The 16121-nt window shown below is 34.6% G+C and overlaps 1 protein-coding gene across 1 annotated transcript in view; it reads left to right on the top strand.

Moving 5' to 3' along the window:
- LOC130229017 (teneurin-1-like) overlaps window positions 1–16121 on the top strand; it is a 323020-nt gene that overhangs the window by 213896 nt on the left and 93003 nt on the right. The window contains 4 exon segments of the mRNA XM_056457598.1: window positions 2605–2805; window positions 9918–10103; window positions 14912–14941; window positions 15077–15223. Coding sequence (XP_056313573.1) covers window positions 2605–2805; window positions 9918–10103; window positions 14912–14941; window positions 15077–15223 — 564 coding nt within the window.

Below are 16121 nucleotides of genomic sequence, written 5' to 3'. Positions count from 1 at the left end.
TTCAGACAGAGTTAATTTTCTAAATGACGTTTGAGCTACAAGAGGATGCCCTTGATTTCATGTAGTAATTCACACCAAATGGGATTTATACAATCTAGATATATACCAGAAGAGAAAGAGATTTAAGTTGAAGATTTTAACATTTATTCATTAAACAGGCACAGTTTGCAAATGAGGAACATCAAATGCAATTATATATTTTATGTACATCTGTTTAATAATTTCCGAAGGACACTGGAGGCTAGAGTAACGGCTCAGCTTTACCACCAAAGGAATAAATTATTCTTTAAAATATATTAAAGTAGGAAACAGGGGTGACACAGTGGCTCAGTGGTGTGCAATCTAACCTCACAGCAGGAAGGTCACTGGTTCGAGTCCCGACTGGGCCAGTTGGCATTTCTTTGTGTAGTTTGCATGTACTCCTCATTGGTTTCCTCCAGGTGCTCCAGTTTCCCCCACAGTTCAAAGGCATGCGCTATAGATGAATTGGGTAAAACTAAAATTAAAAAAATTTAAACTAAATTTTATTCATTGTATTTTTAACCAAAATAAATAGTGAGCTTGTTAGAATAGCTGATGTTTTTAGTTTAGATTATCTTTGAGTTCAGTTTACACATATTTAAACCCAAAACTGCTATACAGATGTGGTCTTTAGAAATGCGCGTCTCAGAATGCCATGACTAAAACCGCCTTTGCAATGCATACGACAGACGACAAACCGGAAGTTATTCATTTCCAATGGAGAGTAGTCCGGGAGCTGCGTGGAGTTCCGATCATTTCCATATGCAGAAAATTCGGATCCGATTTGAGCTGCGGATACGTTCAAATATTTTAACTCCTGCGGCTAGACCGTATGCTACCGGCCGACCGGATGTGATGTATTCCTGTGTTGTCTAAGCGCGAGATGAGAATTAGGATTTTTTCTATTATTTTTTGCATCAGAAAAAAGTCTAGATTAAAAAAAATTTCTATTCATAAATGAGTAATAAAAAATAGATGAGTAATAAAAAATATCGGTGCGTGACTGTCAGCTGACGCGCTCCATAATGATAAATAGAAAGTCTGGGTTTTGGGTGAGTGTTTGAACAGACATATAAACATAATTTTTATGAATAACATCTAAAGATGTCGATCTTGGTGGGGTTTTTTCAAACACAACTAATTTTGTTCTAAATGAGCATAGAACGTTAGGAAAGCAATCGAATGCTTTCATTATAATGTTAGATGTGTGCATTTTTAAAGTGGCACCTCAGTTATTTAATGCAATCAAACAAAACATCTAAATAAAGGAGAAATTCATTCGCTGCTCTTTAATCAGAAGGTGTAAGTTATACAGTGAAGAAAAGATGAATTTTAATGAGATTTGATAACTTGATTCTATGTCTTTATAATAGCTATAAACTTTAATAAGCTAAACTGTTTGCTAATTTATTTACTGCTGATGTATACTATTTATCTTTTCTTTTACTGATCGTTTAAATGTTTATTTACAGTGAAACAGGTCTAGATGAACGGATGAACATATTTAGTAATTTGGGCGGTGTTTTTTTTTTTTATCTGTTGTTTTTTTTTTTTTTGGGGGGGGGGGGGGGGGGGGGGGGCTTATTTTCACATCCCAATGTTGACAGGTATGTGTTAAATCCTGTTTTGTTATTTATTTAAGTTTGAAAGGTGTGTTTATGCATGGCTCACTTCATAGCTCTGTCGATGTCGCGATAGGCTGGGTTTCTTTATTTATTTATTTTGGAGATAATACAAACTATGAATACAACAGAAAGGCATAAAACTTGCGTGTCTACTTTTGGCTCAACACAATAGTGTCATTGTTCTAGATAAAATAGCCTGAGCTATATTGAAATCATTTTAATAACTACTTTAGGTTAGCTGCAGCAGGAAATGAGGCAGACCGCAGTAAAAAAAAAACCCGCCCATTTCCACATCTGTAATTTGTGTTAAATGTAATCTTAATTGTGTTAAATGTTAATTTTTCATACAGTACATAATCATTTTGTAATGCTTAAATACAAATACAAAAATAGATTTTTAGTGTTTCAATCTTAACTCATTTGGTTAAAACGTTGTGTTTTTTAATATCAGCCATTTAACGATTTTTAGTTCAAAACATGACAGTAATCATCAGCTTATCTGTCTCACATCTCTTTTCTTTTTTTAAACTCAAATGTTATTCTGTCCAGAACTAATGCAAAAAATGGCTCATAATGAAGATGGACTAGACAGCAAAAAGAATTCCGCTGTAATTATGATGTTTGATGAAGGTCGAAATACAGGAGGTGATGCGTTGTGAAAACAATAATATACCTCAATCACATGCTTTCCTGTTCGGATGGGATTAGATGTCTCAGAGGTAATTTGCACCACAATTTCTGCCTGAGTTGTGAGAAGAAAAACCCAGACGTGTTCGATTCAAACAGAATTAAAATCATGAAGTACATCAGCGAAGCCCCAGTTTTTCGTAACCTCCTCTGGGAAAACTAGCATGTCTAAAATGTCTCTAAATGCACATACATCCTGGATGCACATGTAATCAAATCTATGAATCACTTATGTATATATCTATGTGTCTGTGTTTGGTTGTGTCTACAGTGGACTGCGTGGACCCGTTGTGCTCAAGTCGCGGCGTGTGCGTTCGTGGAGAGTGTGTGTGTTCTGCAGGCTGGGGAGGGGAGAGCTGTGAAACGGCACTTCCAGCCTGCAAAGAGCAATGTTCAGGTCATGGGACGTACCAAACCCAGACGGGAGGGTGTGTGTGTGAGCAGGGCTGGAGTGGCGAAGACTGCGCCATCGGTGAGTTACCATCAAAACAACAAAAGTGCATGTCTGCTTATCATTTAAATTTACTGTCTTGAAAGTGTGCTTTTGGCTTGATTCGCTTACTGTTGACCTTTATACCTCCAAATTGAATTGCTTTTTAAGTTTAGATCAATGTTTCTCAACCACGTTCCTAGAGGACCACCAACTGCACATTTTCCATGTCTCCTTAACTAAACAAACTTGATTCAGATCATCAGCTCATTAGCAAAGCAAGGCAAGGCAAGTTTATTTATATAGCATATTTCATACAGATTGGTTATTCAAAGTGCTTTACATAAACAAGAATAAAAGAAACAAGAAAATAAAAATGATTAAAAGAAGTAAAAATGATTAAAGCAGATAAAAACAGATTAAAATGTGTTAAAACAGGTTATAAAAGAATGAAAAAGAAGAGAAAAACATAATAGTGCGATCTGCCGGATGTGTCACAGTGCTCATTCAGTAAAGGCACAGCTAAACAGATGTGTTTTAAGTCTTGATTTGAATGTACCTAATGTTGGAGCACATCTGATCATTTCTGGAAACTGATTCCAGCAGCGGGAGACATAATAGCTGAAGGCAGAGACTAAAAGACCTGTAATAGGTGTGAAAGATAAAGGAGATATCCAAAACATGCAGTGTTGGTGGTCCTCCAGGAATGTGGTTAAGAAACACTCCTTTAGATTATCTTGTTTTTTTTTCATGATTTGAACTTTTTATGGATTTTCTTTTTTTTGCAAATAATGCAGATGAATATCAAACACTGAGCATTAGCATAAAAGCAGAACAATACAAAATAAACCAAACCAAACCAAAACACATAAAAATAATTTAAAAGAGGGTGGGGGTTTGTCAATATTCCAGCCTTAATTATTATTATTATTATTATTATTATTATTATTACTTTGTCTCGTTACATGTTTGCTAGCATTGTGGCTCACAGAAATCCAGAAATGTTCCAAATACATTTCAATCCCTCCATGTGAACTAAAGAAAAGATTTTCAAAAGCTGCCACTCATCCTAACTCTGAGATCCATTCAATGATCGGAGATCTACTTTAAGATTTTCAGTTTTGACAATCACCTGTCTGCCTTGCACAATACAGCTCTGTATCCACTGTATCCACATTCAGCTTTATTCATAAGAAGTATTATTTGTTTAAATGTAGTGAATAGTGCTAAATGTAATCATTAAAGTATAAAGTATCTTTAATAAAAACTAATAATAATAATAATTCCTTACATTGCATTTCTGGACACTCAAAGAGCTTTAATGGTTATTAAGCCATGATGGACAGAGACTAGTGGGCAAATTTGGCCAGGTTGCCTGAATTAAAGCCCTACTCTTTTTTTATGGAGGACATCCTAGGATTTTTAACAACCACAGAGGGTCAGGACATCGGTTTAAGTCTCATCCGAAAGACGGTGCCCACTGAGCAGTATTGAGTCCCCATCAATATACTGGGGCGTTAGAACCCACACAGACCACAGGTTGAGCACCCCCTGCTGGTCTCACTAACACCAATTCCAGCAGCAACCTAGTTTTCCCATGTGGTTTTACATCCCGGTACTGACCAGGCACAACCCTGCTTAGCTTCAGTGGGCGACCATGTGAGAATTACAGAGAGCTAGCTGTTTAAAGTAACATGAATCTAATCTTCAGCAAGTTAAATAGCTGCAAATGTACATACTCATTTTGCGATGCCTAATTACACTAACTTTTAAAATGATATTGTATTGTTCTAAATTGATTTGTACAAAATTGTTGTTGTTTTTTTACAAACAAAACCTGCATATGCACAAAGTGCAATCTGCTCATTTTATTGTTTGTAATTGCAGTCTTCAAAGTGCTTTTTCATCATTTGGTTATGCATCTCTCACTCTGAAGTTTCTGATTTTAGTTTTATTCGATTACCATTGACCCCAAAAAGTCCAAATCCAGTTCTGCTCCTGTCTGACAAAGTAAAGTAGGGGTCTCCGTGCTGGAATATGGATCGGCTCTTAATTGTAATCTGATATATATTGCAAACTGGGAATGTACTTTCTTTAATAGAGAGAAAACGAATTGGTTCTTATTGTCTGATTGATTGCGCTTCTCGTAAATGAAACCTGCTGGACTGTAGAAGTTGCTTGTGTTTTACAGATGGAGGGAGAGGACTGCAGTTAAATGTGTGATATATACCAGGCACTTTCCATGAATACGAAACACTTTGGTATCTCATTACTGGTTTAAAAGCTTTAGATGCCCAAATCCCATATTTTTTTGTTGTGAGAACTATTAGTATGTCAGGTAGAGTGTTATCTAACATAAAGTTAACCTAGCATGAAGAGTCACTGGTTGTAAACATGCTAAATGTGAAGATTTTAGTGTGTCCCACCTTTAGAGGCCTCACATTTATGGAAGTATCAAATAATAAATCATACAGTGTCATAATTTTGACTTTTATTATTGTTATTATTTTTAGAAAGGGGCCATATACTGATTTTTACAGTGGTGTGATGTTGTTTGAGTGTAAAATAGAAAAATCTGCTGCGTTAAAAGCACAAATTCCACTTTAAAGACAGGTAAACAGTTTCTGAACATCCACAAAAGGCAAATTGTACAGGTAGCTTTCTTCTGGGAATGTACTGTACTGGCGTTCGTTTCCCAAACAATGACACAACTCATGGCTGAACTATCATAGTATTATGCATAATTTGGGAAACCGAAAGAACAATGTAGTGACGCGTGTTCTCTCAAAACCGAAGTTTCTCTGTCACAGATCCATCGTTTGAACCAAGTTAGTTATAATGTAAAACATTCATAATGACGCTCTAAACGGGGTGGAGTAACAACTTCTTTAGAGAAAAAACCTAAAACTATATTTTTTTGTGCATATTATATTGTTTTCCACACACTCATAAAAAAAATCCAACATTAGTTTTAGTAAAAACTATGCCTGCCAACACCGTTTTTCTTGGGAGTCTCCCATATTTTAGACCCGTCTCCTGCCATCCTCCCATTTTGTTATTTCTCCCGGAAAACTCCTGTAATCTCAACCCCGCCTGTGTTTCTGTTACTAACAATTATTGAGAATATTCCATATTCTATTCTAAAACATAAAAACATTTAGCTAACACGTATTCTAATCTCATTAATAAATCTTTAATGGTTGTAATTTACAGTAGGCTGAAAAAAAATCCCACTTAATAATAATAATAATAATAATTATTATTATTATTATTATTATTATTATTATTAAGTAGGATATTGTTTATTTATTTATTTATTTTTCAAAGTCTACTTTTACAATTTCATACATTAAACCACTGCAGAAATGTTCTAACCAACGGGCCATTTGGGCCAAAACTTTACAGACACATTATAGGGTCACCTGGGACATGAATAAAAGTTTGTTTAAAAATATATATATTAATAAAGGACGTTAATAGGATCCATTGTAAAAAAAAACATCCCAAATAAATCTCATCTCACTTTTTTTGTGTGACCATTACCATTTTATCCTGTTAAGTGCATGATAGGACATACAAGCATGTTTATTTAATATTTTTTGGTAGGAAATAAAAATAAAAACCTCATATCAACAATTTTTAATGAGATGTACCACTGGTTTCAACATTTCCTGGTTAACAATGGTGATGTTTAAATAAAGCGCTCTTTTATTGCTGAGAGATTGCTTTTCTCCAAGATCGGCAGGATTCTGTCTCGTTGCCTTTTGGCCACTGGCTAGAAAATGAGAGCATTTATTAAATATTATATTATCAAAATGCAATATTTATCAAAATGCATGAATTTTACAGCACGAAACTCCCCATTTCCACGGCAGAGCAGTTAAATTGATAATGCGTGTATTAATAAACATTCGGGTTTAATGCCATTCCTGTCATTTCCAGACATTTATATCTTGCGTATGATTGAGAGGAAGAACTCTCGTCCGACGTGCTTTATAGAACAGCAGGGATAATTTGTTTTGAACGGTATGAGACATAGAGGGTGATAGAAGTGAGAAAGACAGAGGAGAGGCTGTCCAAACTCGACGCTCAGTGCTGCAGTTACAGCGGAGAAATGTGGCAGCTGATTTTAAGTGACTTTTAAGATATGAAAAACTGTCATCTCTGTTTGACCCGTCACGAATCCTGTAAGTGCGCATGAAGACAAAGTCATTCCATCTGAGGGCCGGAGAGCAGACATATCGCACTGGTTCTGGAAAATTGTTTTTGTCATGAAACTCACCAAACTAAATTCTGTCTTAGATGCCGGACCACTGCAACTTTTGGACAGTTTAGGCTGGTGTGTGATAAATTGGGTTGTAGATAAAGAGATTGCTCTTCACAATTAAAGCTGTTCTCACTTATATTTATTGTTTTGATTAAGCTCTTTAAGGATATGCCTGTGATTGTGCAGTTTGACCAAAACATTTCATAATATGAGTCATTTTATTTAACAGTAATGGTATATTTCACAATATAGTTATTTAAATTGTTATTTATTCCATAAAATCAACAAAAATGGTTATTATAAGTAAACGTAAATACATGACAAATGAAAAGTATTCCACTTTTTTTTAGACCTTGTTAAATGTAATATAGATGCACAATGTCGGATTTTTTGGATATTTTCAAACTCTTTTGGCTGAACTAATGCTGCTGTCCTTTCAGTTTTTAAGAAGTGTAATTTTACAAAAAAAGTGCGAGCGGTTTCACTTTCTCCAGGGAGCTCGCCGCACATCTATATTTGAAATAAAGAACTTCTTGAGCTAATGATAATAATGTGTGCTTGATTATTGAAGTGCTTCTTCAATAAGATACTTTCAGAAAACGTGACAAACTTGAGAGTGAAGCGTGAACACAAAGGAGAACCCAGAAAAAACAAAGAACCCAATTTGAACCCAAATTGAACCCAAATAAGAACTAAATGTATGCTGTCTGTTTTCTATAATTAGTAATATATCGGAGACTGTAAGGGGCTGTATGTGTTCATATATGTTGCATTTATTTATTTATTTCATACAATTGCAGACGTTACAGTAGCTATTAGCCTAGATCATTGATCTCCAGTTATAATCAAATCATCTTTATAGAAAGGTTAGTAATAAACATTTATACACAAGTATTTATGTGTATAAAGCATCTGTTTTGTGAGAAGTGCTTCTCAAATGATATGTGAGCGACGAGTACAGCTTTACTTTGACATTTCCTAGAGCGAGAATGACGTCGAGTGAAACGTTCTGTCGTACACCACGGCCACCAAAAGGGTACCAGTGGCGGCAGTAGAAATGCAAACCTGATAGAGATGACCCATACGGACTCTTATCGAACTGGACCACTCAGTGGAAATGGGCCATAATACAGCAGTTCCTGAATTAAATTCTCATTGGGCAGGCACTATGACCCAGCGGGGAGGCTGCTTGGGACTAATATTGTAGTTTAAATGGTGTCACAGTCAACAAGTCAATTCTTTTTTCATATATTCTGACCAACATATAAAACAAGGCTAAGCATTTTATAACAACACCAAGTTATTTTTGAATTGTACATACATTTTCCTAGTTCAAGGTTTACAGAATCCCATCACTGATGTGAATCAGTCATGTTACCAGATGGGCATTAGGACCTGAGGGAGGCTATAACACTACACAAGTGACTGTTTACTTTTGGAGGGATAACCTACATGGAGTTATTCTCTATTTACAATCAGTAATAGATAAAGTTTACCTCGAGTGTTCAGTCAGCACTTCTCTCAGCAGTGTCTTGCTCACAGGAGTAAGCCACGTCCACTTATTAACATGTCACATGGAGTAAAAAAATCTATTATGGTTAACAATTTATTCAGCTTGAATGATATATGCGGTCATACCACTCTAGCTCTTTGTGTGCCCATAATTTCCAAGTACTGCTCTGTTAATGAAGTGAATTTTGATGAGTACTGTAAGAACTCTGCCATCTGAAGCCTGGTATGGCAACAAGATGACCTGGACCTCTGAAAAGCTGGCCTTCGGCTTTCAAACCACCCTTTTTTGTGGCCTAGCTAAAAAGTGAATGCAGCATAGACCAAAAAAAACATGCAAACAAGCCACATGAGAATTCTGTTTTGTTATTACAGCTCAATACAGACATCCAAAACAAATCATCTTACAGCAGATCTTCATTTGTGTGTGTGTTTGTGTGTGATGAGGAATCCCTGCCTCTGATTTGACTACTTCACGAGTTCTCAGCTGCTAAATATACCATCAGATGTACACACACACACACACACACACACACACACACACACACACAAACACACACACACACACACAAAACAAGTGCTTTTAGGCCAGCACACAGCAGTCGTTTTGATGTTTGGTAAACTCAGCTGCAAAATTTACATCATAAAAGCAGATTTTGTTTTGTATCTAGCTTCAATCTTAAATTGACAGTGTGGAGGCTAAGCAAACCTGGAAAACACATATTTCTTTTAAACCAAACTAAATCTTTTCATTGTGCCAAATTATTTTAAATGAATGGGATCTTCCATGCTGACATTACTAAACTGTAAAAAAAAGTATTATATATAGTGCTTTCAACCAGTTTGCTCAGCTTGTTTGCCATTCACCGGTCACTCCAATCAGAATGAGTGGGAAAAAGTGGCCAAACAAGCTTTCCCTACTGGAGGGATGAAGCAAACCGTGACGACCGAGGGCAGCCATGCCGCTGATAGAGGAAAAGAAGCTGGGGCTTCAAGCACAGATTGTGAACACACACCACTAAATTCCTCCGTCCAATGCATAACCCCAGCAGGAAGAGAGCAGTCTGGTCATGGTACAGTGCCGCAGCCAGCTGTGTATCAGCATGAGCCACCAACAACACACAGAAAATCACCGGCACTCAGTTCAAAAACGCCCATATACTGTATGTTTGCTACGAAATGGAGGAAAACAATGCATAAACAGCTTTTGACGTGAAGCAGCGCTACTTATTAAACACACACTGTTTCATGCATCCAGTCAGTATGAAATCTAAGACTTTGTTTGAAGGAAAACTTTTTGAGTGCACCTTTAAAGAGATGTTTTGTTTACATGGCAATGAAAGGTAAAAAAACTATTTGTCATTTTTTGTTTTTTCAGAGGTTTGCCCCGTTCCTTGCAGTGCACATAGTGTGTGTGTTGCTGGGCGTTGTCAGTGCGAGGAGGGGTGGGAAGGAACCACTTGTGACAAACAGGCCTGCCATCCAATCTGTGAAGAGCATGGAGAGTGCAGGGATGGGCAGTGTGTCTGTCAGCCTGGTTGGGAGGGCGAGCACTGCACTATTGGTAAGTTCCTGTTAGTTGACAATAAGACATTTGCATTAAATCAACATATTAGAATGATTTTTGACACAAAAGACTGCGCTAATGACTCCTGAAAAAAAAAAAAAGATATTAAGATAGAAACCAGTACCATACTAGTTCAGGGAAATGACACTGCAGTAATAGATAATAATGGACATAAATACAGCATATGTGAGAATAGAACAACACCAAAAGTTTCATCGAAAACTTTTTTTGTAGCATTTTCCCCTTTTGCCTCCAAACTAATACTTTTAATAACTGGATTTAAAAGTACAAGATCTCTATAGGCCCTCATTTAGGTGGAAGTCATATAAACTCAGAAATAAATGTGTTTTCTTTATGTAAGAATTGCTGGTGCGTTGGAACAGGTGTAATGTTAATTTCAAGATACTTCGCTGTGATGATGAATGCAATTCCATTCATCAACACACTGTAGTGCTCAGCTTTTATTGCTCATTTCAATCCCTATAATGTGATTTTAATGTCAGGAATGATTGCAAAAGTTGGCACTTTTAAGAAGTGGGCTCAGAAATGCTGTGGTATGAGTTATGGTTTGTATTTTTAACATGACAATTTATGAATATGACAAGCAAAAGTGCTGTTTTTATCATACACTAAAAAAATAAGTTGACTGAACAAAATTTTATATATATATATATATATATATATATATATATATATATATATATATATATATATATATATATATATATATATATATATATATATATATATATATATATATATATATGCATGCATGTGTGTGTGTAACAATATACTATGAAAAAAATGTTTAATTGAACAAAAAATAAGTAGCCATTTATTCACATTATGATGAATAATTATACCTGAAGCCATTTGTTTTCTGATTTAAAAAAGACATTGCACTTAAAAGGTTGCACATATTAGAATTTTACGGTCAAGACTACGTTTTTGAAAATGACCTATTTTTTTCAAAGGATTAATAATGATTTTGAGCTCACTACACTTGAAATCTTAAGTTTATGCATTTTCATTGTATATAAGTTAAATTAACTCATAGTTTTAAGAGACAGGACCAAAATGCTAAATTTTAAGTGATGTTCAGTCAACTTTACTTAATTGTGTAAAGTAAAGACAACATTAGGGTTTACAGTGTAGCAAATATATACTGATTTCATATAAATCCTAAATTCTACAAAGAGTCAAATATAAAAATACATTTTAGACAGAACATTGTCAGTGTTTATGCTCTACACTTTTATAACTAATAGTACATAAGCTATCATGAGGGTAGTTCCTTTACAAAAGGTTTGCATTTGAACCTAAAGAGTAAATACTGATACCTTAAAGGTGAATATTAGTACCTAAACTGAACAATAGTATACCTTTTGAAAATTTAAGGCAATAATATGTAACATATTACTAACATCAACCCTTTAGGCACAAGCATGTACCTTGTGACAGCTTGTGTGTGGGGTTTTTTTTTCTGATGGTGTATTTTGACAATGAAGTTAATCTGTAAATTGTTGCTATTCTGCAATAAAATCACACAGCAGTGTTTCATGACTGCATTTTTAAATGACTCTGATGAGTCAATAAGCCATTTATGGAAACTGCTACTTTCTTAACTCCTGAATGAATCAGCCACTTTGAATGAATCACCTGAGTGAATCATTCCGTGAATAAATCATTTAGATCTGCCCCAACTTCTCGCAGATTTAGTTTCCCATTTAAATTTAAGCATCATTTTCCTCAAGATTTCAGATTTAAAACATTGATATCATAACCTTTTTTGCGCAATTCCCATTGCTAAGTAAATGCATTTATAAAACCTCATTAAACTGTCAGTGCAAATACATCTAAATGTCACTTTAGATGCAGATTCGGTGTCATTCTGTAGTGCTAAGATGGATTTTGTTTACACAGATTTAATTTGATTTTTACAACAGCTAGTTATTCATTCTCATTAATAAAGTATTTAGAAGAAATCTGGTCGGTCTCATTTACATCTATTTATGAAAATTTGGTAGATTTGAATTATGAATGAATGCAATACAAGGTGTTGATAACTACTGTACAACACGGAATTAAAATATCAGCAGAAAGAGCAAAATATGATTTCATAATCAATCTGTGACACTTGTCTAGTATATATATTTTTTAGTTTTTTATTTTGTTCTTAATTTGAAGACTACATGCTAATGTTTTAATCACGTTAAAGAGATGAAAATGAAAATTTACTCAACTGGTTCCAAATATTTATTTCTTCTGATAGTTTCGTTCTTCTGTTGAACACAAAAGAAGATATTTTGGCTTTCAGCAGTGACATCTGCATTACACTGAACTGAACTATGACAACTGAACTGAAACCGGTTTAATTTACTAGAACTTCATCTATGTTCAGCTGCGTTGACACAAACTACACTATAAAAAAAGGCTATAGAAATGAAGATGAATTGAATTAAATATTTTGAAGAAAGCTGAAATCCTGTAACCATTGACTTCCATAGTAGGACAAACAAATACTATAAAAGTCAATGGTTATAGGTTTCCAGTTTTGATCAAACAATCTCCTTCGTGTTTAACAGAAGAAAGAACATTTTAAAAGTTTGGAACTAGTAAGGGGTGAGTTAATGGTGGCTGAATTATAAATTTTGTTGTGAACTATCCCTTTAAACTAGAGTGTTTATTATTTTTTATTAACTAATATAATTTAATATTTGTATTTTAAACGGTACACTCTCAGAAAAAAGGTACACGGTTGTACAAAAAATGTTTCTTAAGGAACAGTTTTGTACCTTTGTAAAAATTGTACCATATATGGTAAAGAAAAGACTTCTAATGATACTGTTCTGTACCTTTTATCGTACAATTGAAATGGAGGTACACAATTGTTCTCATAAAAAAGGTACATAAGTGTTGGACAACTCCTTCTTTATTACAATATCAATGAAAATAAATAGTATTGCAAAGGCAAAGTGATCTTATGAATAATTTCCATAAAACATGACTCATCATTCGAAAGCATATGTTTAAAGAAACTCCTAAACATTAATTATTAAGTTCTATAATACAAAACAACTGGTAAAACATAAAATTATAGGTATTGTAAACTAAACTTTTAAGGCATTTTTAATGAACGTTTGGTAAGCATACATTGATATCCACTATCAATTTGCTTTCCACTATACACGTGAGCTGGCAAAAGTCCTGCATATGCAAAGTGTTCATGCAGACATTTTACTATTGTAAAACTAATCAAATGTAGTGCATATCTTGTTACAATATTTTTGCATAATTCTATTTCTATTTTGAAATAAAGTAAATTAATTGAACTTTTAGATGATTACAAAGGTATTGTGTGAAAATTGGAGAAAAAAGTTTTATATTGCAGATGGCAGAACGTATTTCTGTAAAAGTTTTGTAAAAAGTGTTATGAAATGTTTAGAAGAAATAGATCTGTTGATTTGTTAAAGCTGTTTTTTTTTCTTTATTGTAAATTGAAAATGTGTATTTACACAAAAAGAAACTTTTTTTGTAAACTAAAATATTGTTTAATAAATGTATTTGATGTTTTATATTTACTGAAAATAAATTGAGGCATTTTGAATATAGCTGAATGCCTTTAAATAGTTCTTGAAGGAACACATTTGACACTGTTAGTGTACAAAGTGTCGTGTCACTGTAGTGGTACCTTCATGGATCAGATTTGTACCTTTGATGAAGGTACAATATTGTATCTGCAGGTTTTAAAAACCGAAGGTACATTTTGGTTTCCCATGGTAAAATCATGTCCTTAAAGGTAGAAACTGCAATGGTATAAATTTGTTTCTTTGTCTTAAGGTACAATTCTGTTCCATAAAATGGTACTGCCACAGTCCCTTGGGTTTGTACCTTCTTTGATACAACATTTTATAACAGCTTTAATAGCTATTATAGTTAATAGTGTATAATAGCTTTAAGCAATGTTTTTAAACAGTATATCAATATTTTGTGTTTTTAACAGCTAAATTTAATTTAGTAGTATAACCAAAATAGTTTGAACCCTGAAATTTGACATGTATTTTTATTTTTTGAAAACACTAATAAGAACTTAAAGCGGAATCTGCTGTATTTGTCTATGTGAACGTGAAAATGTGTGTAAAACTGTGTTTGTGTTTTCCTGTGCTTTTGTGTGCTGTTCTTCATGTGAATAGACCCTTAACACCCCATTTTTTAGTAACATCTCATCTCAATCTTGATATTTACCCGACATTTTGCCAAACCTTTGACAGCGGGGTGTCACATTTGATTAACACGTTAGCATAAAAAAAGCAATCCTCGTTCTGACTGGCAGTTGTTTGAAATCATGCTCCAGACACTTTGTAAATATCATTTCTTGATGAGCATTTGCCTTTTCAACCATTTTTCAGCCCTAATTTGACAGGCATCATGCATTTTTTATGAAACATGTAAATCAACTGACAGTGAACCAAGATAGAGCGGTGTTTTTGCCTTGTTAGATGATCTACTGTATAAACCAAACAGTCTGTCTTCCTACCCGTCTGTCTTTTTTTCCCTCTCTGTCTTCCTCTTTTTCATTCTTTTCCTCTCCCTTGGAGCCACGGCGCTTTCCTTTAATTGTGGTGCTCATGATGAGAACAGTCTGTGAAGCTCAGGGGACAAATATACGCTTAAGGCAGTAAACGACAGGGACACTTTAAAAAAAAACACCAGTGCACATTCACACACAGAGCTCCTCTGAAGTATGTCTCCAATGTAATTTCTCCTCTTTATTCTCTCCATCTTTCATTTTGTAACTCTTTCAGCCGCACATTACCTGGATCTGTTTGATAAAGGTAAGTGTGTGCGCGTTAGAGTGAATGAAGAAATGAATAGATGTCTTTGTGATGTCTTTTATGTGAACAGTTTTATTCCGGGTCTGAAGAAGTAATGTCATGATTAATGGTAGTTTGTCGTTTTTCCTCCCCCAGATGCCTGCCCAGGGTTGTGTAACGGTAATGGACGCTGCACGCTGGAGCAGAGCGGTTGGCATTGTGTGTGCCAGTCTGGATGGAGCGGGCCGGGCTGTAACGTTGTCATGGAAACCGAGTGCAATGACAGTAAAGATAATGACAGCGGTAAAGAACTCTATAGGAGATGAGCTGTGTGGATGAATGAAGCTTTAGGTTAACTCTTACAAAGAAACTGTTCTTACACGACCATTCAAAAAGGGGTTTTAGAATAATGAATATGTATTTTTTCAGCAAGGATTCTGTGAATTTATCAAAAGTGACAGTAAAGACTTTTATAATGTTAGAAAAGATTTCTATTGAAGACAAAAGCTCTTCTTTAGAGCTTCTGAATCATTTTACAAACATATGTTTTCAAAAGAAAATTAATCGGCACAACTGTGATGTTAATAATAAGAACTGTGCATATAACAATCATTTCTGCATGATCATGTGGCATGGGATACTGTTGTAATGGCTGCTAAAACTGTATTAAAATAGAAATAGTTCTTTTAAGTTGTGTTACAGTTTTACAAAATGACTGTGCTTTTTGTAATTGTGATTAAATAAATGCAGCCTTGGTTAGTTAAGAGAATTACAAAAACAGAAAAATCTTGCCAACCGCAAACATTTGAGTTTTATTATAATCAACACAGGCTCATTGTGAATACGTAGCCCTAAATACGTTTCTGAAGAACGTGAATTATGTAGCCAGAGGTAACACCAGTGTATCTTACCTCCGTGTGGACACCTTTTTTGCTGTCACCAAGGCACGTACAGTGTTTCCGGAAAGTATTGATAGCGTTTCACTTTTTCCACATTTTTTATGTTACAGCCTTATTCCAAAATGGATTAAATTCATTTATTTCCTCAAAATTCTACACACAATACCCCATAATGACAATGTAAAAAAAGATTTTTTTGAAAATTGTTGCAAATTTATTCAAAATAAAAAACCTGAAAAATCACATGTACATAAGTATTTACAGCCTTTGCCATGAAGCTCTAAACTGAGCTCAGGTACATT

The sequence above is a fragment of the Danio aesculapii genome, chromosome 5, assembly GCF_903798145.1.
Source record: "Danio aesculapii chromosome 5, fDanAes4.1, whole genome shotgun sequence".
In the NCBI taxonomy this organism is placed as follows: Eukaryota; Metazoa; Chordata; class Actinopteri; order Cypriniformes; family Danionidae; genus Danio; species Danio aesculapii.
The sequence above is the reverse complement of the archived record's forward strand: the minus strand, read 5'-3'. Positions and strand labels throughout refer to the sequence as shown.